The sequence below is a fragment of the Corvus kubaryi genome, unplaced genomic scaffold, assembly GCF_017639235.1.
Source record: "Corvus kubaryi isolate FWS band 111438036 unplaced genomic scaffold, C.kubaryi_AGA036_p1.0 132, whole genome shotgun sequence".
NCBI classification, from domain to species: Eukaryota; Metazoa; Chordata; class Aves; order Passeriformes; family Corvidae; genus Corvus; species Corvus kubaryi.
In genome coordinates this window covers 7,750,425-7,776,208 of record NW_024580666.1, presented here as the reverse complement: position 1 = coordinate 7,776,208, position 25,784 = coordinate 7,750,425, and the positions used below count along the sequence as shown (strand labels likewise).

The window sequence follows — 25,784 nt, the reverse complement described above, 5'->3', positions numbered from 1 at the left end:
AGGTCTTCCTTCTGCCCCTTTTTAAACTGTAACTTCTGTTTGCTTGTTTGTTTGTTTGTTTGTAGTGTTAGCTGCATGAATCTGTAATGGGAACATGTAGGATGATGTCTCTAAGTATAAACAGACCTTCCTTTAGTATGACCTGCATAAAAGTTCTTGTGTTTTTGAAGGTATCTTACCTTTGTTTGAGCTCTTAAGTGTCTCTTTCAATGCTTTCACTACAATGTAGATTACACCAAGCTTTAGATTATGTTATTTTTGAGAGGTTGCACTGTACATTTGTGATCCTAAATGCCTAATTTGCTTCAAAGAAGCACCAGAGAATAGGTGACAGTACCTTAAGGTTACTAAATCTTTTATTAATAGTTATAAATCTTTAAAAGAAGGACTCCCAAGCTCTGGGTAATCCACTGAATATCTACCTCAGAAGAAAATGTATGTATCTGGGCTCCATCCAAGACAGTTTGGAACTGAAAGGGCTTTGTCTAAAAACATATCTTGTGCTTTTCAATAGAAGTTTCAGAAGGGTCTAAATATTTAGTAACATGGACAAGAACTTCAGGTTCAAACCTTATCCAAGCAAGTGAAATTAATAATGACATTTCTCCAAAAGTCAGTCAGAAAGAGCCAAACAATGAGAGAAGACAACCTGGTTATGAATAAATTATGAAGCAGAAAAAATAATTTTAAAAAGCATTCTGCTTGGTATTCCTGGGTTTTCTGAGAAGCCTGATGTGTATTTACTGCTATGTAAAAGAATGGCAGCTGCAGACCAAAGCACCCTTTCTGAAGTATCCCTTCCCTTGAGAAGATACTAGTTGGTCACTGTTCTAGTAGGCATGGATAAAAAGCTTTTAACTGCAATATAAACAGTGGCAGAACAAGAACATATTTCCAAAATGCTTCATTTTCTTCTCTCTGGAGAAATACTTGAGTTCAACAATGATAAATACAGTACAAGTAAGAGATTTCCTGAAATTTTCTTGTCTTTCCACCCCCAGATTTCTCAGGGGATAACATGCTTGACCCCAAGAGAGTGCACATCCAAAGGACTTTGAAACAGAAATAAGAACAAAGAATAGAAATAGGAGCTTTTAGAATGATACAGGATTTAAAGCAACCTCACTGAAGATAATCCTTTCCCACAGTCTCTAATGCTGGAAAATTCTCATTTCAGTTCCCAAGAAGTTTTCAGATGTTCTCCTACACATTGTCAGGGAAAAAAGCTTGGGATTGTAACCTGCTTTTTTCCACTTAAAAGCAGAAAAAGTCATTGAACTGTCCCCTTTAATACCTGTCCTCTGAGAGTCATCAAGAGGGGAGTCAGTTAAAATGTCTGAAAGGCAGCTCTAATGCCAGTCTTGGAACTGTGTTCCAACTTAGTTTAGTGAGATAGGACCTGCAAATGAACATTACAGGCTTCCTGTCATATTTGTTATTTAAAGCAGATAAACATTCTGTTGCTAATAAAATGAGCCTCAACAAATAACACAGTTGTGAATTTGGGTATTTTTAAAGTGGATGTAAGCATGAAAGGAGGACTTTGCTGGTAAGAAAGTAATAGTAAAAGAATGTCAATCCTTGGAGAGGGTTTAACAAAAATAGTAGGAACTAAGACCTGTGGCATCCACAGCACTAGATTTGAAGAAGTCCATTGCAATAAAGGAGCTAGGTTTCAGAAGATTGGATGTTGCTGTTGGTGAGGGGAAAATCAGTGAAACTGCCTTCTGAAAGCTGAAATAGAGCAACAGGGAAAGGCTTTGAGGATGGAAGCTTGGTGAGAAATTAGCAATGTTGGGATTAGAAGGGGAAATGAGCTCTGATGCAGACTGCTAATAGTGTAAGGAATGGAAGAAAGAAGAAATTTGGGAGTAGGCGTAGCTTACAGAACATGTGTGTATAGGGACAATGTGTCTGGAGGAGAGAGAAGAGGTAGTTATCAAAAAAGGCCAGAGGAGGAGCCTTGGAGGTGAGTACCACACTCAAAACAAAGCAGGGGGCTTTGAAGCTAATGAAGCTACATTACAGCAGCTCCTCCAGCGTGAAGAAGCCTTGAGCTGCATCCATCACCACAATAGGCTCTCATCAGTGTGTAAGAAGTGTGTTCTTCCCCTAAATTTCAAAGCACTGGCTGAGGACAAATACTGTTCCTGAAAGGGGTTATTGGCTGCAGCATCAGCACCTCTTGGTGCCTGCAGGCAGAGGGCCAGACACTAGACTGGTCATAGCCTAACATGTTTCCTAACATGTTACATGCCAGGAAAACAACTACACCTAGAGCAATCTCTCTGCAACAGGCTGGATTATATTACAGTTAAAAGTTAATTCCTGTGGAAATAAAGTACTGAAATAATCATGGTAGGACCAATGAAACTTTAGAAAAGAAAAGCAGATAATCTGATAGAGAGAGCCATCTGAGGTTACGATAGCTTTGATGGATGTGTGGAATGAACTTCAGACTTTGTCTTCCTTGATTTTGAGCAAATTGATACTGTAATTTTTTCCAAAATGTTTTCCAGAGTATTAGTGGGTTCTACTAATGACATGGTTGGAAAATCAGTGGGTTTTATTTCTCATTAATCTTTCCAGTTTCTTCTTTGTAATTTCTCATTCAGAGGCTGTCATGCTACCAAAAGCCATAGTTTGATGCTTTTGGTGCACTGGTGTAGTGGTTAATCTTCCTCAGATGTGTGACTATTCCTGGCCTCCCGCTACACCCTCCCACCTTTCTGCATTCATCACACCAGCACTGAGTTGGTTTGGAGGCTGAATGGGTGGAAAAGTATCCTTTCCTTCTGTCCTCCCTCAAAATAAATAGGCTTTTGCAAATTTTTTCTTGAAACCGTTTCAAAGAGCCAAAGCCAAAAAAGGGGCTGAAATGCAGAGCTGAAGGAGTGAAGGGGAGTGGGATTGTCCCCTTGGGAACCAGTTGTACAGATTTCTAAGGTGTGTTGTCAAATATCACATCCTGAGGGTAGCCTTTTGTTTTTGGTGAATGAATGGAGATTTAAAGAACATTTAGAAAATGTGGGTTTGGAAGATTTAAATGACATTAAACTAATGGTCTGTGTGGTCTGCAGTGAAAGCATAAAATTACAGTGTATTCTATCCAAGGTTAAGCATTTTCTCCTGTCTGTGTAGAAGCTTTTAAAAAGAGGGTAAGCACCTTTACTCTCCTGATGGGTTTGTGTAGGGTCTTTTAACTGCTGGAGTGCCTTTGTCCTTCAGCCTCCCACTGTTGCATTATGATCCCAGAGCAAGGAACTGAAAGTCCTCACTTCCTAACTTTCTGGGCTTTGAGGCAGAATTTAAAGATTTACGTATGAGAACGTGTCAAATGATTTGAGGCAGTATGTTGAGAACTCCCCACCAAGACACATCTTTGTTCCTGCTCTTACAGCACTTGACCTATCCATATCAATATGAACAATTAATGAAAATTAGGGGCATGCATGACTACACTGTAACAGACAAGATTTTGCATATTGTAACTGAAAGAAGTATGATTTCAGGAAAATTTTTATCTACCTGAAAGAACTTGAGTGGTTCTCTCCATAGTGTTCAATGTGGCATTCTTCTTGGGATAGCACAAAAGTTGTTGGTAATCTTCATTGGTTAGGTGTGTCCTGGCAGACTTGTTCAAACACCATTTTGTAAGATTTCCACTCCAAAATGAATTATTGGGAGCCATTTTTATTGTTGGACTTGCTTGCAACTGCACAGTTACAAAAGTCAGAATGCTTTCCATCTTTAAGGACTACATTATTTGTCACTTAACACAGCAGTATTGCCTCCTGCCTTTTGAGAAGTTTTTCTTTACATCCAGTTTTGTAGTTCAGAGATGTGGTTTAGAGATGCCCAAGGCTATTATATTTAGTGTATATTTTGGCTATAAAAAGAACAGATGTATTTAGTATTTTAGATGACTACTAAAATACAGCAAATGGCTACCATTATTCTGAAAAAAAAAAGCAAGATTGCTGTCTTCTTTTTCATATTCTCTCTAATTTCCAGAAGTTTTAATCTAAGAGTGGTGTCTGCTGTGCTGTTGACTGTGACTTAAGCAAATGCCATGTGTATAGGTTGAGAAGTTTGGATTGAGACAGTCCCAGTTGTCTCTAAGAGTCAGAGTTCATTTCTTTTGAAGAGTGTTAAGATATTGCTGGTTTTTTGATCAATTCGGTTCTATTTTGGGCTTTTCTCAAAAGATGCTGATGCATTTTGTTGGTAGCAAAGGACAAACTTTTTGAAATAGAGCAGTGTCAAGAAAGTGATCTCTTCCTAGCCATCCCACACACCAATAGTTATTATTAAAGGAATATCAAACAGAATATTGTTTTCTGGAGAAAAAATGAGAGCACCATTTCCAGTGCATATTAAGTTAATGAAGACCTCTTTGACTGATATCTTCCTTATTTTCCAAGTGCATATTGATTCTTTGTTAATGTTTTATCACTCAGAACCCAGTAACATCTCCAAAGTCATGATATTTTTAGATTTCACAGGCAGTAGATTACAAATTTCTTAAATATTCACAGGAAATAAACATAAATGAGCTTTCTTGTTACCTTTCATTAAATACCTCTCTGGTGAAATATGTAATACAGGCCTATAACTGTAGGACTATAAATACATACTCCTAGAAAGTTCTGAGCCTGAGAACATCAAGCAGCAGGGGCCTTTTTATGTGGCTTCATACAGTGCATTTAGTTCATTTACTCCTTACATGGTTTGGCTTAGGTATATGTGCACTCCTGTAGCTCTGTCTCCCTGCCTGGTTTCCTGACAAATGTAGTTTTGCAGCCTGGGTGAGCAGACTCTGAAAACACAGTTAGATTTGGAATCAAAACACTGTAAATGGGAGGAAACTAAGAATTAGTTGGTTTTGCAGTGTTTAGCTATATGTAGTACTTGGTATTGCCTTTGGCAGATATTCTTGTTTGAAAGCTCACTGAGTCAATATTAAGTCAAGATTTTAAGGAATCTGAAAACACCAAATTGTTTCTCTCTCTTTCCCACTGTGGGGCAGGCTGATTTCAGATAGCTCCATCTCACAGCTTCCTGGAAAACGTTTCAGTAAATTCTATCACATTTCTGTTCTCTATAAACCTTTTGCCCCTCAAAACTTTAGCAGTTGATCTCCATTAGAGAAAGATATTTTTAGCAGCTGTCTTTGAAAACTAGCCTTTTGACCAGGCTGAATTCCCTAGAAGTCATCAATAAATATGGAATTGTTTGCAGGGGTGTACTGTAGTCGGCTTTTTAAAATAGATTTGCTATACTACTTCTCAGACTTCTTAAAAGATGACCTCAGACAGCCTTTAGATCGCATGTATGGCATTGCCAAATAATATCCCTCTACCATGAAGTTTGGTGAGAACAGCTTTTGTTCCCTTCCATGGTACAAGGCTTGATCCTGCAGCAAGCACCGTGCCCTGACCAGGTGTAGCAAGTGCTTACACACAGGAAGGAGCTGGAGTGGAGTGTATGAGCTGGGCAGACCTGTGCATGAACCAAACCCCCTGACCATGGTGTTAGTGCTGAGCACCTGCACAAATGCTGAAGTGTGAGAATGCCCAGAAGACCTTAGGTTCAAGTGTCAGCCAGTAGTGCAGAAAGGGGAAAGATAACATTGCCCTCAGGAAAAAATGGTAACTTTTTCTCCTTATTTTACTTCCAGGTCCTACTTAGACATGTATAAGGTGATAATATTTAGTTACCTCTTCTGGTTTGTGCTTACCATAATCTTCATCACGGGAACCACAAGGATCAGCATATTCTGTATGGGCTACTTGGTGGCCTGCTTCTATTTCCTTCTCTTTGGTGGAGACCTGTTGCTGAAGCCCATTAGGAGCATTCTGCGTTACTGGGACTGGCTGATTGCCTACAATGTCTTTGTGATCACCATGAAGAACATCCTGTCGGTAGGTAGCTCTTGCCTTTCCTCTGCCCTCAGCACTTCAGCTTCATTGGAAATGTGCACAGTGCATTGAGTGGTCACTAAAAATCCTTTTTCAGGACCACAGCCCTCTGCAAGCACAAAGCAGTCTCCATTTCAATTCAGCATTGCTACGGAATGGCAGTGCTTATCCATCACTGGAAAATGTGTGCCCATGTACTCAATTGGGCTCTGTGAAAGCTCTCAAGCTGTTTTCAAAGGGCCACATTCTGGTTTCTTTGCCTAATAAAGTCTCTCCTTAGAAGTCTTGTGAAAATCTCAGTGGAGTGAAAATTGAGTAAGAAGTGCAAGATTAGTCATGTTGATAAATAGTGCACATTTAATTAGACAATTTATTTAAATAAAGAATTTTCAAACCTAGTACGAGAGGCAGTCCTGTGATGTAATGTAATCAGTAAGGTTGACTACAAACTTACAAACTCCAGTACTGTTTCCTTTAGAACTTGTGGGAAATTCAGGTGGAAACAGATGTATTTAATAATTAAATGTTAAATTCTTCTGCAAAATATTAAATATTTTCTTGCATAATTAACTCTTTTCTATATATTCTTGCAGTGGCGCTGGTAAGTGATTAAGACAAGCCAGTAATTTCAATCTTTTTGAAAGATAAATTTAGATTTATTCCTGGCAATTGCTTTTTAGCTTTGAACATTTTTAGTGCTGGACTGCAAAGAACAGACATTTTTCTTTTTACATTTATTTAAGTCACTATATTGAAATAAAATTGATTTATGGGTGGTTTGAATTTGCAAATGTTCTAAATGCTTACATATGTCCTTCATTTTATGCTTGGGAATTCAGTGGAGCTTGTCCATGTATGTATGTTTGCAGGATTAAGTCAGTGATTTATAAAAGTTGCTTAGTTGTCACACCGTGTCATATGCCAGATGTGTCCCTTTCTGTGCAAAAGCACAAACAAACCCCACATACCTCCTATCTCACTGACAATCAAAACCCCAAATTCTGACTAAGAGTAGTTTGTGTGTCACTGGTAAAGCCACTTTCTACCAAACTCTTTTAGTAATGAGAATAATTTGACCGCCCTTGGCTGTATTATTTCTCATGTAATTTAAAAAGATGCAATTTTTCTTATTTTTACTTCTGCTTTACTTTATTTTTATCTCGTTATATGAAACTGTCCTTTTACTTTGCAGATAGGAGCATGTGGCTACATTGAATCATTAATTGAGAATAGTTGCTGGGTGATTCAGGCATTTAGCCTGGCTTGTACAGTTAAAGGCTACCATGTTCGTAAGTATAGCTTATTTTTCTCCATAATTTTCCATAAATAAAGAATCACCTTTAAAAGCTTCTGCTGTATTTAAGTTCTGCCTTCCCTTGACATATTACCTTTTGAAAAATCTTGAGCTAAAATGTCAGCTCACCATCACTGCAAGGAGAGAGCACCTTTTCCCAGCTGCAGTCCCTGTGTGGCGTGGGGACTCCAGCTCCTCCCTGTGTAGCAGGGTTCAGTGGTTCAAAGGGTGAACCAGTTCAGCTCACTGAAATGGCATGAAAGTGGTAGTTTTTCTGCATGCATAGTGAGTTTAGGCAGTTTTTTTCCTTGTGATTATTGTCATGTGATGATAAAAGGAATGGAGTGGATAATATCTGTGGATGGAGGTGAGAGAAAGGATGAATGAAGTATGGAGAGCAAAACCCTTCACCTCTCAGTGAGCTATTAATTGGTCTCCACTTTGTCCTGACACCCTGGATTAAGTTTGAAAACACCTGGGGTTTTCTTAGTGTTGTTTGGGTTTGGTTTGGCTTGATTTGGGTTTTTTTCTGAATTTAAAGAACTGTTTCATCCTAGTGAGTCTGCAGCAAAATTCTGAATTCCTGTCATCATGATTGATCCTAATAGGTAAGTGTGGAATAAGGGAAAAGAAAGTAAATATGAAGATGCAAATTCACAGGATGAAAGGTGTGCAGAAGTTCTTGTGTTATCCAAAACCTTTTGGGCAGCAACAGAAGCTTAGACACAGATTTTTGACCCCCCCAGGCATTGGCCACAACAGGCTTTGAAGCTCTTGGAGTTTGACCTTCCAGAGCTGTTAGATTGGCTTGCTTGCTCAAAAAGCCAGCTTCGAGCCAGAGCCTGTCCCTTGAGTCCTTCTACTGCCTTCTATAGGTCAGCATAGGCCATGTAGTTTATAGTCCAGCTCCACAAAACCCAGTTTTAATTTTTTAATATCCCCAAGAGAACTGTCTTACAGAGAATAAAGAAAGAAAGAAATAGCCCAAGCCAAAATCTAGAAGTAGGAGGAATGGGATTTCCTCTCTCCCTGTCTCGTCCTACCCCAAAGGAAGCAGTTTTGTGGTTTCAAATATTTCTTCTCTTATGCAATGGAAAGGAACATTGAACTGAGTTGTGGAGAGGAAAAATAAAAATATTAGATGGTGGCAGTCAAAAAGTAATTTTGACAAAAATAAACCACTTCTTTCTCCTGTTGATAGTGTTCTTAATTTAAAAATCAGGGGAAAAGTCACTTTGAAGAGAAGAAAAAATTGAAATATGCCATTTTAGGAAACACTGAAATCAAATAATTCAGTGTAACAAAAAATATGCCTTTTCCTTTCTTTGTTTTCAAGTACTTACTAAAGTTGGGTGGATTTATATGCAAATGGTTCACTTCTGATGAATTCTCAATTGTCATGGGACATCACATTGCTGGAAAAGAAAGTTTGCTGGAAAAGAAATTACGGTATACCTCAAATGGAAATGCGTGACAATTTTCTTTAGAAAAATCCAATTAAAATAATTCGAATAATTTTAAAGGCTAGGGTTATTTAATTGATTAAACATTATAAAAGAGTTCTTAACACTGATGGTGTCTTTTTCCAGCAACGAGCAATCTAGATTGTAAACTGCCCAGTGGAGAAGCAGGAATCATTTGGGACAGTATATGTTTTGCTTTCCTGCTGCTGCAAAGAAGAGTCTTCATGAGTTACTACTTCCTCCATGTGGTTGCAGATATAAAAGCTTCACAGATCCTAGCATCAAGGTAACAGAAAATCTAAAAGAAATTAAATTAAACAGCTCAAATCTCTCATAGGGACAGTAATTACTTACTGATTATGACAGGTAGTACCAAAACAGTCCTTTAAACATTGATTTAAACAATCCATGCTAAATTCATAACGGCAAACCCACCTTTGACAAAGCACACACAAGAAAGAAAATTAGTTGAGAATATAATAGAAATTAAACCATACTTTCTACTAACATCATACTAGCATCAGAATATCATCTGCTGCTCCTATTAAAAGCTCTGAAAGTTCATGTGTGTTGCAGCGTTTTCTCAACACCGATATGCATGAGGGAGAATGCCAGAGTTTCTAAGTCTTGGAAAGAAAATATTCTGCTGTCAGAGGCTGTTTGAGACAATTGTCCTTAGAAATCCCGTCTCGAGAAACATTGCAGGAGGAGGAAGACAGGAAAGTTCTAACATCTGGCTTAGGAAGAAATGGGAATGCTTTTGGGAAGTGTTGCATCCCTGAACACTGACTAGGTTTGGCAAGGAAGTGTTAACCTCGTTGGGCCTGTTACACTGCAGGCATCCACTCATAGCCATCACTAGCACAAACGTTCTTCTGGTTTATAATAAGAAGGCAGATGAGGAATGAAATTCTGGTTTTAATTTCCATAAGGTTTCTAAGAAATCACTTTTGTTAATATTGGATTAAATGCATTGTGGCTTTTTTTCCCCCTCAAAAAAACATATGGACATTGATTTCTGACTGTGTTTCAGGGCAAAATTTGGCTTGTGTGTTCTGAAAGGAAGTAGTTTATATCTTCCTCTACCAGGGATCATTTTAAGAAGGGGACATGTTTAGCTGCCTATAGTAAACAAAATTCAGCACTCTAAAGAGGACTACCAAAAATCCTATACCTCAACCCCACATTGCCTCTATTAGGCTTTTGTTCTGGGGTGAATTTTAGTGCTGATGCCCAATTTTGCTGGATATGGCCTTTATGTAGATCTTTTGGTGTGCTGTGTTCGCAGTGAAAACAGCATAAAGCACAATCATGAGTATCAAAACACCTCCTATATCAGGAAATGTGCATCCAGAATGAAAGAGTAAGACTTCTAAAATTACAGCTTTTCTTACTGAATACCTGACAAAAGAAAGGCTTCTTCTAGGCTATTTCTAGACTACTTCTTTGAGAGAGAATTTGAGACTCTTTAAAAGCCTTCAAGAGCTCATGTGTGAATTAGGAAGAATAGCCAAGACATCCAAATCAGTGAGCTGGTTACATTTCTAATGTAATGGGGTGAGAAGCCATATTCTTTTGTCACACCAGAAACTTGCTCAAGGGCTTGTATTGTCAGATCAAAAGCACCACAGTTTTCAGAGGATAAAAGTGAAGCTGAATCTATGCTTGCCGTAGCCCTGGATAAAGCTGGACCTTGCTCACAAATTCCAGGAGAACTGAGGCAGGGGATTGAGGTGATTATAATGCTGAAATGACTATACAGAAATCCTGGAGGTATGCAAGAAAACCTTCCTCAGCCTTGAGCCTACTTGTGTTCTGTAGGAAACTGAATTCCTTGAGCAGCTGCTAGAGGAACTTATGGGCTGAGTAGGGTTCACAACATTTGACCCCAGATCTTAAAATGATTGACTGTAAAGATGTTACTATTTTAGAGCAATTGATTGTTTTTTTCAGGCCCTGGATTACTTTTGTTTGAGGCAGATAAAGTTGTGCATAGAGGGAACATAGAGTTCTGTGTGATAATTTGCCATAAGGAAAACTTAGAAACATTTAGCATGTCATCTCCTTTTTTCCTCTGCCCCATTTCTGATGTAGGGGTGCTGAGCTTTTTCAGGCTACAATTGTCAAGGCTGTAAAGGCAAGAATCGAAGAGGAAAAGAAATCAATGGATCAACTGAAAAGACAGTATGTATTTAATGCATTTATATATCTCTACATAATTCGATGCATACATATGTACATATTTAACTGATTGCTGGTATGTATCTAGCACTTTCTTTCATAGAAATACTGGCTTCTGGTATTTATCTAGCACTTTCTTTTATAGAAATGCTTTACCATTACTAGAATTTTTTCTGTATGTCTGGTAGCTGTATTCCTGGAAAAATTTGTTTCATGACTGCTCCTTCTGTTTCATTTGTGGTTCCTCCTCTAGTGTTTGAGTGCAAAATATATGTTTACCTTCATTTGCATTCAGGTTAAGTGGCCTGGAGAACCTTTCTCTTTATACAGCCCAAAAGTCACTTTGATTTCTCTCACATGCAGCCAACGTGCTGCTTTTGTAACTGCAGAAAGCTTTCAGAACTCCTCCACCATGATGCATGGAAAGCCCTAACTGCTTCCTAGCCGTGTCAAAGCCCACTCATGACAGCTTCTTCCACCCTGTGTAATGGAGGAATCATCAGAAGACTGCAGGGACTGTGTTTCCTACCTATATAGAATCACAGAACCATGGAATTGTTAGAGTTGGAAGGGACCCTGCAATGAGTAGGGACATCTTCAATAAGATCAATTTGCTCAGAGCCCCATCCAACCTGACCTTGAATGTATCTGGGGATGGAGCACCCACCACCTCTCTGGAAACCTGCTACAGTGTTTCACCACCCTCATTGTAAAAGGCTTTTTCTTACAGTCAATCTAAAGCAATCCTCCTTCAGTTTAAAACCATTGCCCCTCATCCTCCCAACAGACTCTGCAAAAAAGTTTGGCCCCATCTTTCCAATAAGCTCTCTCCAAGTACTGAAAGGTCTCTCCAGACCCTTTTCTTTAGGCTGAACAGCCCTAATTGTCTCAGCCTTTCCTTATAGGAGAGGTGCTCCATCCTCTACTCACCTTTCTGGCCCTCCTCTGGACTCTCTCCAACAGGTCCCAGAGCTGAGCACCCCAGAGCTGGATGCAGCATTGCAGGTGGGGTCTCAAGAGAGCAGAGGGGTGGAATCCCCTCCCTCACCCTCATGCCTGTGCTGTTTTGAATGCAGCCCAGGACACAGTTGGGTGTCCAGGCTGGAAGTGTCCACTGGCTGGGAGGCTCATGTCCAGCCTCTCATGCATCAGCAGCCCCAAGTCATCCTTGGCAGGGCTGCTCTGGACCTGTTCATCCCCTCAGCCTGGGGAGTTGCCCTGACCCAGATGCAGCTCCTTGCACTTGGTCTTATTCAACTTCACAAGGTTCCTGTACACCAGCATCTTGAGCTTGTCTGAGTCCCTCTGGATGGCATCCCATCCTTCAGATGTGCCAACAGCACCACACAGCTGGGCGTCATCTGCAAACCATCTGAGGGTGTGCTTGATCCCACTGTCTGTGTCATTGATGAAGGCACTAAAAATAGCACTGGACTCCCAAGGGACACCACTTGTCACTGGTGTCCATTGAGACAAATGATCTTAAAGGGTGAAGATGCAGAAAAAATAGTGCAGGATCAGCCACATCCCTGGTTCAGAGTAGGAAGTTTCAGGAAAAGCGCTGCATTAGGCAGAAGTCCTTTTTTTCTCAGTGCTTCATTTGTTGTAACTCCTGACAACGATTCTTTCAATTTTAAATGATAATAAAATAGTTGAGTGGGAGCAGGTAAAGCAATCATGATAGCAGGAAACCCAGCTCTCACTGACCGTGGAGTGAATATCTATGCTTGGTCCTTCCAGCCAGCCCCTTCAGAGCAATGTAACTCCTTCTGTTTAAAGGCAGGATTAATGACAGTGTGGAATATTTCCCTGCAGAGTATGTGTGTGTGTGTGTGTATGTGTGTTTAACACTTGTTTTTCAAGGTGGCTCAAAAAGGATGAAGACGTAAACCTAATAAGATTCTTCCTTTTGCTAGAATGGATCGCATCAAAGCCCGGCAGCAAAAATATAAGAAGGGTAAAGAGAGGATGCTAAGCATGAACCAGGAGTCCTCAGAGGGGCCAGAGATTCGGAAGGTTTCTGAAGAAGATGATGAAGGTACCATTAGCTACTCCTGTACCATAGTTGCAGTTGAGTGCTAAGGATCTGATAGACCTGCTAGTTGGACAAGTGATAAATTGTTACTGAAAACTGCCAGCATGTAACAACATTGTTAGCTGAGTATCAGTTTCAGGCTCTATGCAGCCAAAAAAAAATCTGTGTTATGTACTGTAACAAGATTTAGAGGAAATGGTTTGCTTTGAGGATACTTTTCGTTAACTTCAGGCTGCTGGCAAAGAGCTGAAAAGTCAGAGGTTTGTTTTGATAAAAGTCATTATCTATAACCAAGAGTTTTACAAATAGGTAGCACCAACATTTTTCCAGCAATGTTTTCTGGATGCTGTTTTGGATTTTTTTCAGTCATTGAAATGTTAGTATACTTTTAAATGTTATTTAAAAACATGGGAACAGATAAAATCATATCTAGTACCACATTTCCAGCATTGACCTGGGATCAGCACTTACTGGATTTAAAGTTTTTTGGAGCCTGAAATGTAAGTGCATTTGAGAGGAGGGAAATTTTTTTCATCTGTAAGCTACAGTCAACTGTGGCAGTATGTTTTAAAACACAAAATTCAACATTTTAGCTGTTTAAGAGTGGAATGCTGTTTTAACTACTGCATAAACCAGAGTCTTTCTGCTTAGTGGTTATGGTTTTGAATTATTTTAATATTAAATGTACTCAGTAGACCTGACATCTGATGTGCTCATGAAATTTTAGCTCTTTTGAGAGAAATTTAAAATTATTAATCAGTGTAAGAAATATGTTTCTCGTTTTGTAAAATTAATATTTGAACATATTTTATTTTAGGAGATGCAGACAAAGAGAAAGCCAAGGGCAAAAAAAAGCTGTGGTGGCGGCCTTGGGTTGATCATGCTTCCAGTAGGTTTTCTCAATCCTCTTACAAATATGTGGATTTAACCCTTATATCCTTGACCAGAATGAAGGCATTCCCATAGCCTGTTTGTTTTATGCCTGATTTTGTAATTGTGACTTGATAGAAGGCTTGGGGCTTTTTTCACAAAGTGATTTCTACTTTCCAATCTTCAGAGAATTTAACTATATTTTGACCTATGTGTTGGAAGCATAGCTAGCTCATGATACTTTGAGCATTCTTAGAAAAATATCAAATCAGATAAGCATGTGCCAAAAAGAATCTATCTTGACCTCAAAGGTTTCAACTCCCCGATACTGCAGAGCTCAATATATTTAAAAATGTGAATGTGAAAGCTTGCCAATGCATTCTAAGATTAGTCATAATTCCTTTTTCATATACACACATCATACATCTTTTTTTATGGTTCATCAGTCGTTCTAGTACCAACTGTGGTAATCTGAGTACCACAGTAAGGCAGCAAGACTACTCCCAGAACTAGGCTGTGTAGAGCTCAGCTGCATCTCTCTGGTGACACCTTAATGTGTTGTTGATGCCAGTTGTTTTGCTGTCTCCATTTTTTTTTGTGTGTGTTTACCTGAGACCAAAAATACGTCCAGCCTTGTGCACAAGAAATAATTAGCGTGTGTCACTCATAGAATTGGTGCAATATGATATTTTAATTTGTTTTTAGCCCAGCCGAGTCATACGATAGAGTTCTTTGCTATGTTATGGATTAGGTAGAACAGGAAATCTGAGTAGGCTGCAATCTCAAATCAGATGTCCTTCTATTGGATGTTTGTTGAATGAAATCAGACATGAGCTGTTTAGAAACGTCTGAAGATGTGAAAAAAATACTTACAATGTAGAGCACTGATCAGAGTTAAATCACAGAACCACAGAATCACAAAATGTGCTGAGTTGGAAAGGACCATCAGGATCATCCAGTCCAGCTCCTGACCCTGCACAGGACACTCCAAGAGTCACACCCTGTGACCCTGTGATTGAGAACATTGTCCAAATGCTTCTTGAATTCTCAGGCTTGGTACTGTGACCGCTTCCTTAGGGAGTCTGTTCCAGTGCCCAACCACCCTTTGGGTGAAAAACTTCTTCCTGATATCCATCCTAAACCTCTCCCAACTCAGCTTCATGCCATTAAAAATATGAATGTCTATATTGTGTTTGGTCATTTAGTTTAAGAGCTACTCCAAGTCATAATTTTACACATCTACATACTGCTTCATTTACCTATGTGTATTTATTTATAATTCCAGCAGATACATATTTGCCAGCAGTGTTTAACAGAACATGGTATGTTTATTTCTATCAAGTCACAAGTAAACTGTGCCTCTATTTTTGTTTTTCTAAAGGGCACACTGCCACTTTAGAGAGACCTATCCTTTCCAAAAGCCTGATGAAAATAAAATTCTTGTCCTGTAATTTCATTAAGAACAATGACAAAACAGATAAAAACTATAATTTGTGAATTTTTACTATAGAATTTCAAGCTATGGTGATTTTGAAGGAATGGGATATGGTCTCTTGTTTATTCACCACTGGTTTTGTAGTAAGAAGAACTGCACAGAGAGATACTGACTTTGGCTTTTACTTATTTCATCCTCATTATTTAATGTTCTTAGGTGGCAAGTTGCATTTTGGTATTTAAATATTGAGCATTCCTGGAATTATTTATGGCAATAATGCAAAACCTTGTTGGAAACATCACAGACCCTGATCCTACAACCAGTGGTTTCCTACACTCAGTGAAACGTGGCACTGACAGTAGGTGTTCACAGGCATGCAGGCTGGGAATAGACTGATATTCCCCACGCATTCTTTTTGGAACACTGCTGCAACTGCAGCATTCTGCAGCATGTGGCTCTTCATCTCAGTAAATGGGTTTGTGGGTGTATATATATGTATACATTGAAGTCACTCAAGCTTGAAGTTTTTGATTTACATTTTTATTGTTATTTTTATATCACTTGATATAATTTTATTGTGCAGAAGGATGCCTCATTTTGTATATCGTAGCAATTGAAAGAGTCATGAATTTGAGTAGAACAGATAAAACACGTCGGTGAGGATTTCCTCACTGACAGTCACTCACAATCTCCCTCATAGGGAGGTGTGGTTCCTCCTGTGCTTGTGGATTATTTTTGGAGTCCCACAAAGATCAGCAGGAGTTAGGACCACATGCTTAGATTCTCCTGGGTCACACAGTTGTGTCTGATGGAGTGCAAAAGGTGGTGACTGCATCTGTCCTGGGCAGCTCTTTCCCTCTGGATACAAGCAGATGATGAGATGATGCTTTCTCCTACATGCCTCCTCTTCTGCCTCCTCCATCCATCCCATCCCACAAGAAAAGCCTGTACGTCCCTTTTCTCAGTAGGAGGAAGTGACATTTTGCAGTACAAGAGGGTTCTCCCAAGTCCAGTCTGGCCATGAATGGTGTTACTGGTAAAACTTGGTCTCTTCAGGAATCCTTGTAGGTGACTGACATGCCAGTTACTCCATTTTGATGTGTGCAAGAATGCATTATTGCTATTCAATCATACCTCCCTCTTGAGCTGTGAAAGGGGTGTAACTGCTACGTTGGAGTGTCCCCTCAGAGAGAGTTTAACCTAAAAATTTTGTAGGGAGATCAATGTAGGTTAATTCGCTGCCGGCTCAGGCATTCCAAGCCTGAGTAGCTGAGTGCTACTCTGAGCCTTTACAGAGCTGCACTGCAGTAGAGGTTTTCCCTAATGTCAAACCTTACCCAGCTGATCTGCTGTGTTGGCAATTTCTGTTGCTGACTACAAGATACCTTTTCATGAAGGAGAACTGCAGACTACTGGCTCTTAAAATGCTTTCATCTCTTCAACACATTTTAAATGGGCATTCTTGGAAGACAGCACCAAAAAATTAATTTGTTTCCAGGAAATTTCCAAACTTTGTTTTCACCTCAGTGCAACAATTAGAACTGCTGACGTGGACTTTCTGTGCCTCTGCAGGGCATTCATTGATGCTAAAAGTCATAACTAGGCACACGAGGCACGAAATTCCCTCTGTGAGGGAGTTTTAGATGCCAAAGATATGCTCCAAAGACCAATTCTGGCAAATTTCACAGTGTGCTTAGAGGTTTGTAAGTAGTTATGTGTGGTCATTTGTTCACACAGGATCTGTCTAGAATTCAAGGTATGATTGAATTAAAGTTGTCACTTTTCCAGAGACCTTTAATGATGGATAAATATAATTTTATATAAATATGTATTGCTCCATACATCCAGATTTTGTAAATTTTCATCTAAGTAACTGTTCCTTCAAATATTTCAGTTTAAATGTGAAAATTATTTACCAGTTTTCACTGCTGATTGTAATGCTGTGATTTTTATTTTTCTCTTGCTCGTTACCTTATTTTTATTTCTTTTGTTTCCCTTGTTTGTTCATGTAGGCCTGTTGCCATCTGAGAAATAAAAATATTGCTTCTGTTCAAGGATATAAGGCCTAGCTTAATCACTGTGTACCTACACTGTATCGAGGTTTCAGAATCTTTCTGAATCCATGGGCAAAAAATTGAAACTCATTTGCAATCATGTTAATAGAATCCAAGTGATTTGTTTTAAACAAGCCAAGGTTTTCCATTACCTCATCAAACTAATACCATTCCATTGCCTAGTTTAAAGGATTGTCTCCGTGTTTTAAAGAGAAGTTCTGTATTTTTTGTCCAGTGGTATTGTTCATGTAAGTTCATATACTTACCTGCTGGGCTTTTTTTACTCCCTCAAATAATCATAAGTCCTCAGTAAATTTAGACTTATTTGTCTTTTTTTTCTAAAAACGTAACCTTGTAACTTGGTAAACTTCAATCCTTTTCTTTACATTTTCCTCTTATAGGGATGCTTTCCTTAGTTCTTGTATAGTTCTTATTCATGCCCAAAGTATTGCAGACTAACATCAAATAAATGGCCTGAGACCTTTTAATCTCTTGCTTCTTGTTGGGGTTTTAGGAGCTTCACCTCTCCTGGTTATAAATTTTTAAATGACTGCCTACCTGTTCATAGGTCTTGGGGGAGTTGAGAATAGAACTTTTCAGAAAAGTAAGAAAATATTTTGTTTCACTTAGTGGTCAGAAGTGGAAATTATTATTTGTTTGAGACGGATAGTGAAGAGGAAGAGGAAGAGGAAAAAAAAGAAGAGGAAGAGCCTCGAAAAAAATCTGCATTTCAGGTACTTTATGGTAATTTGCTTTCTCGTTGACATCTGGAAAAAAAAAAGGCACATATGTTAAAGCTGCCGGTTCCTCTAAAGTAGTCCTGAAAGGTATTGGAAATTAAATTTCTTGCCAATTTAAAATGTAAGTGTGCCTTATGCTTTAACCATTGCCGAAACTATGGTAGAGTCATCTTCATTCACTTATGCCTGAAGATAACAAAAATGAAAATAAAAGTTTAGGAATCCAAGCTTTTCCTTTTTCTCCATTGCAATAAGGACAGTTGAGGAAGCTGACTTGTCTCTGATGCTACTGTGCAATGCCTCCAGTGGTTTTCTAGTTTTGAGGAGATGTTATCATTCCATGAAGAAATAATCCCCAAAATAAGCAGGTTTTCATGGAAAAGAATACATTCTTAACTAAAAAAAATTATTGAACATAGTGGGCCATAGAAATATATCCTTGGGTTAGAAGGAGTTTAACATTAAAAATTACAAAAGGAGACCACATCCATTTCTTTGCTTTCAGTGTTAGTTATTATATTGGCATTTTTAGTGCCAGACTGTGTTGATGGAGGAGGATATCATAATGTTAAAAAGATATCTGAGGTTTCCTATCTGGGTTCCTCCATATGGACTGGTTGGTGTTAGACAATACCAGATACTGAGTGCAGTGGCATAAATGAAGAACTTGGGTGAAGAAGTTAGTGAAATACTCCTGCATCTAGGATTGCTTTTGTTTTCATAAGATTAAAGTTTCACTTGTGGAATAATTTTTGGAAATGCTGCAGAAGTTTTTTGAGTCTTCAAAAGCTTAGGCAAATGAGCAGCTTTTTCCAGCTGAGTATTCCCATCTAGATGCAACCTCACATCACTGCAGAACTGGTGCATTGCTGAACATTCAACTCAAGCAAGAGCAAGAAACGGCCTCCATGCTTTTCTATTCCCTAAGCCAAAATCTTTCAAGCAAAGCTTCCCAGACAACATTACTGAATTGCAAGAAGGAATATTTTGTTTAATTCATTAATACAATGTGCTTTCGGTTTATATACTTACACTATGTTACATTGCCAGTTGATTACATTCATAAAACTGCCTCCATGGTAATGACATGAAAAAAAATTCTGACCTTAATAAGGGCAAAACAAATATGGATCAAAATAATGTGATAAGTAAGATATATTTTCTAGTATTTGCACTATTTTTTTAAAATTTATTTTACATTTAACTTGCCTTGGACCATAGAAATGGCTCATTTCTGTGTCATTTTTCTTTCTGGTTTTCATGCAGGTATAGAGGAAAGTTTGCATTCTTATTTCTAATTTTTAAAAAAATTGGTGACGAAATTTTGTTCAGATGTGCTGGTGCCAAGCACTAAATTAAAGAGTTCTAAACTTGAGGTCAGAAGTTAACAAGAGTTTTTCATTTATGCTGGGGTTTAGGTTTTTTGTTCATCTCAGTCCTGAAACTATTTGTTTGAGGATGGAGGATATGTTCTTTATTTCAAAATTTGGTCAGATGTTCTGGATAGGTGGCCTGTTCTGCAATATGTGAACATGAAGATGCTGGATGGCTTTATATAAGCAGAGACTTCTATAGAGCAGAAAACTGGTTTTGTTCATGAAATGTTTGTTCATCATTTGGTTATCATATCTTATTCACCTTCCACCATCATGCGCAAGGTCTTAGTAAAAATACTAGCAAAGTGAACTTTGTTGTAGATTCTGTTAAAGAATTATTTTAATTTCTGATCTTTCTTTCAGTGTAAATTGTGTTCAATAGTCCCTTCAAGGGTTAATTTGGAGATTTTAAATTAGAGAATGCATGCAGTTAAGAGTCACATTTTTGAAATTTTAACATGAACAACATAAATGATCTTTTCTTCATATTGAAGTTTATGAATGTCAATTTGTTCTTAGTATTCTAGATAGAGTAAGTAGAGAGATCCTTTTTATTAATATTTTCTGCTTTTCTACTAACTACTCTTGCTTTGTCCTTCTTTATAGAGAGCTATTGGAAAATTTGCCTCAGCCATTTTAGCCTTGCCAAAGTCTATCATTAAACTACCCAAAACTATTCTTCAGTATTTAATCAAAGCAGCAAAGGTACTTGACATTTTGCAAATGCTCACTGTGTGACCCACCCCATAGTTCCTGACGTAGTATAAGTATACCTCTGTCCTCATCTGCATTTTTCCTCTTATATGAATGACTTTAAAAAAATGATGACAGCTAAAGTCTCATTCCTAGTAAATGCAATGCATTTCATGATTCGGAGGGGTCAAGTCACAAGCAAAGTGGTCTATCTTTTTTTACATGTAACCACAGAGAGAAAATGCAGAGCCAAATTCTTATTTTCTTTTGATACTGATTGGGCACATCCAGTTGCATGTATCTTATGGACACCATGGTAATTGATCTCAGAAAGCTGGTGAAAGGTTTGCTAAACACACATTCTTTTCCAAACCCCTTTTTAGCCCTCTATTTTTCTGGCCTGTATCATCACAAAAAAGATTTGTTCATCTTCTCTCTTGCCCTTCTTTAATACATTTAGCATTTCCTAGCTTTGGGCACTGTGTATCATTTTCCACTCCACATGTGATATGACTTTTGTAAGAAGTGAATGTTACAGATTGAAACTACCAGCTCCAAAGCCTAAAAGATACTGAACTGAATGTTTGTGCAGTGGTAGAAATCTAAACTAATATATAGGAACACAATCTGCTCTTAAAATACCCACTGCTTAGCATAAGTCGTTACATTAAATTTAGTCAAATGCCCTTTCCTAATTCTAATTTTCTACCCCCTTCCAAGTCTGCCTTTTACCTCTAATTTCTTTATTCACACTATGATTGTGGCTGGTGTACACTTTCACAGTTAAGTGACACTAGAAGATGTTGGCAGTTTCTGACTTCCAGTAAGTTAATATGCTATTAATTAATTCAAGTATCACCATTCCCCTAGATCACCTTCATTAGAAAACACCTATTACCAAGCAGAGGGAAACCAGGGCCTCTGATGCCACACATTTTCTCATGTGGTGCTTGTTGTGAACAACTCAGACATATAAAAATGAAGGTAAAGACTTTGAGAGATTTGGAAGAGGATCTTCTTTTCAACAGTACCAGAATATTTTTCTCTCCAAGGCTGTATATATTCACAAAACAAAACAAAGTATTTTTCCCTTTTGAATTAATTTAATGTCAGTTTAACAGTTTTAAAAGAATACTTCAAATGTTCCAAAGGAATTTGCATAGGAAAATTCTGACAGCATAAATAAACTAAATAGAAATTTTACCATTCTGTCCTATGAGGAGCAATTCCAGCTTCACTGAGATACACGTGTGTTGTTGTCATTGTCTGCATGTTTGTGATGTGAATTGATTAGATAGAACTGTTTTGTTACTGTGCTTTTTCAGCCTCTTGCCTGCATCTGTGTGCTTCCCTGCCCTCTCTTAGAGGCCTGTGTTGCTTAGAAATAGAAGACAATTGAAGATAATTACCATTTTTCAATGAAGACCTTTAAATGAGCAAAAAAAACACCTTTTGCCCTAAAGAGCTGCGGAGAAGATAAAGTTACTTTAGTTTCTGTTATTGACATACATTTTATGTCACATAGGGATAAAAGATACAAGTTTTGTTCCTTTTTTTCTGTAACCTTCCTTCAAAGATTAAGTGGAACTATTAAAACAGTTACTTTCAGGTAACTTTTTTTTACTTTTTTTTACCCCTACTGCTATATAATTTATAAATAATTTGGGCCAATTCCATGCTGCATGCAGTCATACAGGTCAACAGACTGTTGATCTGTCAGTGCTGTGAGTAGGATTTGGTCCCATAAAATACTCTCGACAACTAGGTGGGTATTAATGTCTTCCTTTTACAACTGGAGAAACAGTAGCAGAAGAATTCATAAGTGACTTATCTGAAGCAACAAAGAAAGGCATTGTTAAAATCAGGAAGCAATCTGAGGAATTCCTGACTGCCAGTTTTGGGACTGTGTATAGGTAACAAATCTGTAAACACTCCACTGGGACTTACAGAGGGGCAAAAAGTATCTAAGCTGTGAAAAATACACATTACCTGTACAGGGATATCTCTACATCTTTTGATGCTTTAATTAGTGGATTGCAGCACTTTCTCTAAAAGTTTTCTTTGCTCTGCATCTTGCCTGTAAAATGATTAAGTAGAAATACAGGCTTGAGAGATTCAGACAAGGTAGCCCATATGCACAAAAATGTACTAATTCCCAAAGTTCTGAGCATGAATTTTTGTGGGTTCTAATGAAACTTGGGTCACCCACAAGTACTTTCACATTTGGTTTTACACTTACAAAAATAGCACATGAAAACTCAGCGGATCTGCAGGGGAGGTGTTTGATTTGGGATTAAAAGTATTTCCTTGTCCCTGCAGGTCTGAATACATTTACTAAAATTATAGTCCGGCTTGTAGCTTATTCTATGGCTTACTCTCAGGACATGAGGAACTTTGATACAAATGAATTTTTTCCTTCCAGTTTGTTTATCAAGCCTGGATAACTGACCCTAAAACAGCTCTACGACAGAGACGCAAAGAGAAGAAAAGTTTTGGGAAAGAGAAGCGAAGGCGAAAAGGATCTGGGGATGGTATGTAAACTTTTCCATTTGAAAAAAACAATATTAACTGTTGCCTGTTGTATTTGGTAGTGAAAGGCAGATGAGGTTTAGAGGACAAGTGCCCTCGGTGCTGGCTAGGAGCTAGAAAAATGAGTGAACTTTGGCTGTCCATCTTTTCCTCCACCAACTCATGTCAAGGTCAGCCATGGCCTTGTCCTTCTGTTCTGTGTAACACACTTTGAGGGAGGTGAAGGGGAAGATGGGATATATGTATTTTCCATGGGGTTGCAAGAGATGCCCAGAACTTTTGGTAAGTAGGAAGATTCAACACATTGCAGAAAACATCAGCTATGTGAAAACGTTTTGGGGAGTACTTGCAATAGTAAATTGTAAAGACGTAACTTTATAAAGCGAATAACCTGGTAGTTAACAGCATTTCTCCAGAATATAGGAGTGTAAATTCCAGGTGTCTGGCCAGAATCAGGAAGAGCAAGGACATTAACCTTTCACTCCCTCATCTCCTAAAAAAGTTTATCTTTCTGTGCAGGGGTTTCTAGATTTCATCAAAGTCACTCTTTTCAATGGTAAAGTCATGTGTATTCCCAGGGAAAGGTGTTGAAGAACTTTTTCATGAGGGAGTTCCCAAACAGCTGTAGTTCAAGTGGAGCTGTAAAAAAAAATTCAATTAAATAGCCACATATTATTTCTTTTGGCTACATTTGGCCTATATTGTTCCTTAAAGAAGCTTGAGTTGATACATGAGGAAGAATATAAAGAAATGTTTTAGAAATGTTTTTGACTTTCCATGTTGTACTCACTGAGAAACCCAAGTATCCACAAACCCCTAAATTCAGTAGATAGCAAAAGGAAAACTGGTACTGATTTTGTTTAGATTTTACTGGCAGTGTAAAATCATTTATGGCTCTGGGGGAAAAAAAAAAAAAAGCGAAGTTTGTAAGTGGTTTATATATCTTCTTTTTTTTCTCCTTTTCTAAGCTAGAAAATAAAAATTCAAAAGCTTTTCTGGTCAGAGAAGGGCCCATACAGGCCTAATCAGCTGGACATTTCCTCCGTTTGGCCCCTTCACCTGTCAAAAAAGTAGCTTTAGAATTGGGCTTCTGCCACTAAAACCATAGCTGCAGTTACTGGGCGTTAGATAGAAGGAGGGTCACTTATTTGTCCTTCACTTCTGCCTGTGATGCTACAACACTCTTCTGCTACAGGCCTAAATAAATGCATGTGGTGGTGTCAAAACAACTCTGCTGCTTCAGGTCAGCCTGAAGGTCCCACTCAATTCCCTCAGGTTTGGTGGGCCAGAGGCAGGACGAGATCAGAGCACTGCCCAGGTTGCCCTTTGCAGGAGATGAAGAAATGAGCTAAAGTGTGAGCCAGAAGGTGAGACTGCTGAGTGTGGCTGAGGAGTGACTGAGAAAGTATCTGGGTTTACACCAAGAGATGATCTCGCTTGGCAGCCTACCTAGTAAGAAAATGCCACTGCAAATTGCAATAGAGGGATGGACATCCATGAACACTTTCACTGACAGGGTTGTCCCTTCACTTGGGTGCTTTAGAAATGGAAATATGCTGCTTTCTGTTATGGTGGTAGGTGAGGAACCAGTCACTATTGCTTAGTAACTCTAGCATTTTCTAACTTGGATGGCATTTACACCAGCACTTCTGTAGGTGTAACACTCACTGGTTTGCTCATTGCTTGCAGGAGGTGGCAATGATGCGGACTGTGAGGACAGCGAAGAGGAGCCTGTCAAGAAGAAATCTGATGGACCAGGTATGAAGGCAAAATGAGGGTTTCCCTGCTGTTACAATGCACTTGTGACCAGTGGCCTGTCACAGAGACAGCATTGCAATGATCCTCTCTGACTGATGCAGTAAGAGCTTCCTAACTGCTATCAGGTTTTCTACTGCAAGATTTACAAGCCTTGGGTGTAGGAACTTCTAGTTCTGGACTATTAGCTACTGCACTCACTCTCTAAATACTTTAGTAAATAGACCTGCCAGCTCAGACTTGATCACTGCTGTATATTTTACTTACAGAACAACTTAAGCTAAGTTCCTAGACCTGATTGCACACAGCAACATTTAACAAATGTTAAAATTTCCATTGATTTTGAGTGTGTTTTAGCAAGGTTAGTATAATGCTTTCCTTGGTACTTATCCATTCAGCAAGGTACAGTAATCACCTCTGAAAATTTATTTGTTCCTGATCTTACACATTCTCATTCATAATCAGACTTAGTGCAGTTCTGTAAAACAGAAGAAATGCCAGCAGTTTTCAGGATCTTGCTCTGATTCAAAGTTTTCCTACAAAGAAATATAATAAATCATAAATCCAAGCTTGGCTTCTTGTTTCTAACTGGAGTAAAAGAATAAAACAGACTCTCCTCTTAAGTCTTCATCATGGCTTACCTTGAGTGAGACTTTGTTGTCAAAAACTGTATTTCTTCTCTGTATAAAATTGTTTCTCACAGCTCCAGTTAGAATTGTGTCCTTGATGACTCCCAGGGCAGAAGATGTTACAAGGATGTGGGAGATGTCATTTCTATCTCACAAGAGCAGTGGTCTCAAATAAATGATCTGCATTGCTATGAGGATGGGGGGGTGTTGCTGGGACTTGTGTTTGTTACTTACTGGCAATGCAGTTATCTGTGTTAAAACACTGAAGTGAATCACTCAGATGTATCTCTAGGGATGTACTGTTGTTGCTACACAGGAGTTAGGGGGAAAAGATAGAGGTTTATAATTAATTTATATTGGAAATAAAAAAATTAAAGTGCTTTATATACTTGTTGAAATACTTTGGCCATCCCTAGGTAAAATTTGTTAAAGAAGATGGCTAGAAAAATTGGCCAGTAATTGGTAATGAATCATTAACATCATTACTAGCCTTAGATCGAATACTATCTCGCACTCTCAGGAAGAGAGAAGCCTTCTCTGTACAAAGTAAATTTTTGTTTCCCTTTTTGAAGATGCTTAGATGCAATTAATCCCCAAAAGATTATTTTTAAACAGTTTTGAAAGACAACAAAGATGCCAGAACAGCTACAGTGTCATTAAAAATGTATGCTAAGACACCTCCATCCCAGGGAGAAAAATGACCTTTCAGATTATGCTGGAAGTGCCTGGCACCATGGTGACACTATGTCAGGCTAGTGATGGTCAATAGTAAAAATAATTTTAACCTGAGAGTAGTAAGTTTCTCATGA

General features: G+C 38.4%; 1 protein-coding gene across 5 annotated transcripts in view; it reads left to right on the top strand.

The window, feature by feature from the left end:
• The window catches only part of PIEZO2 (piezo type mechanosensitive ion channel component 2), a 290,923-nt gene that overhangs the window by 231,023 nt on the left and 34,116 nt on the right, over window positions 1-25,784 (top strand). For 3 of the 5 annotated variants that reach the window (XM_042031647.1, XM_042031636.1, XM_042031658.1), the window contains 9 exons: window positions 5,681-5,924; window positions 7,114-7,210; window positions 8,805-8,964; window positions 10,773-10,862; window positions 12,776-12,897; window positions 13,712-13,783; window positions 17,884-17,987; window positions 22,485-22,593; window positions 24,281-24,349. In XM_042031647.1, coding sequence (XP_041887581.1) covers window positions 5,681-5,924; window positions 7,114-7,210; window positions 8,805-8,964; window positions 10,773-10,862; window positions 12,776-12,897; window positions 13,712-13,783; window positions 17,884-17,987; window positions 22,485-22,593; window positions 24,281-24,349 — 1,067 coding nt within the window. Of the gene's footprint in view, window positions 1-5,680; window positions 5,925-7,113; window positions 7,211-8,804; window positions 8,965-10,772; window positions 10,863-12,775; window positions 12,898-13,711; window positions 13,784-17,883; window positions 17,988-19,975; window positions 20,075-22,484; window positions 22,594-24,280; window positions 24,350-25,784 lie in introns of all 5 variants that reach the window. The other 2 variants (XM_042031628.1, XM_042031618.1) reach the window with 1 other exon arrangement.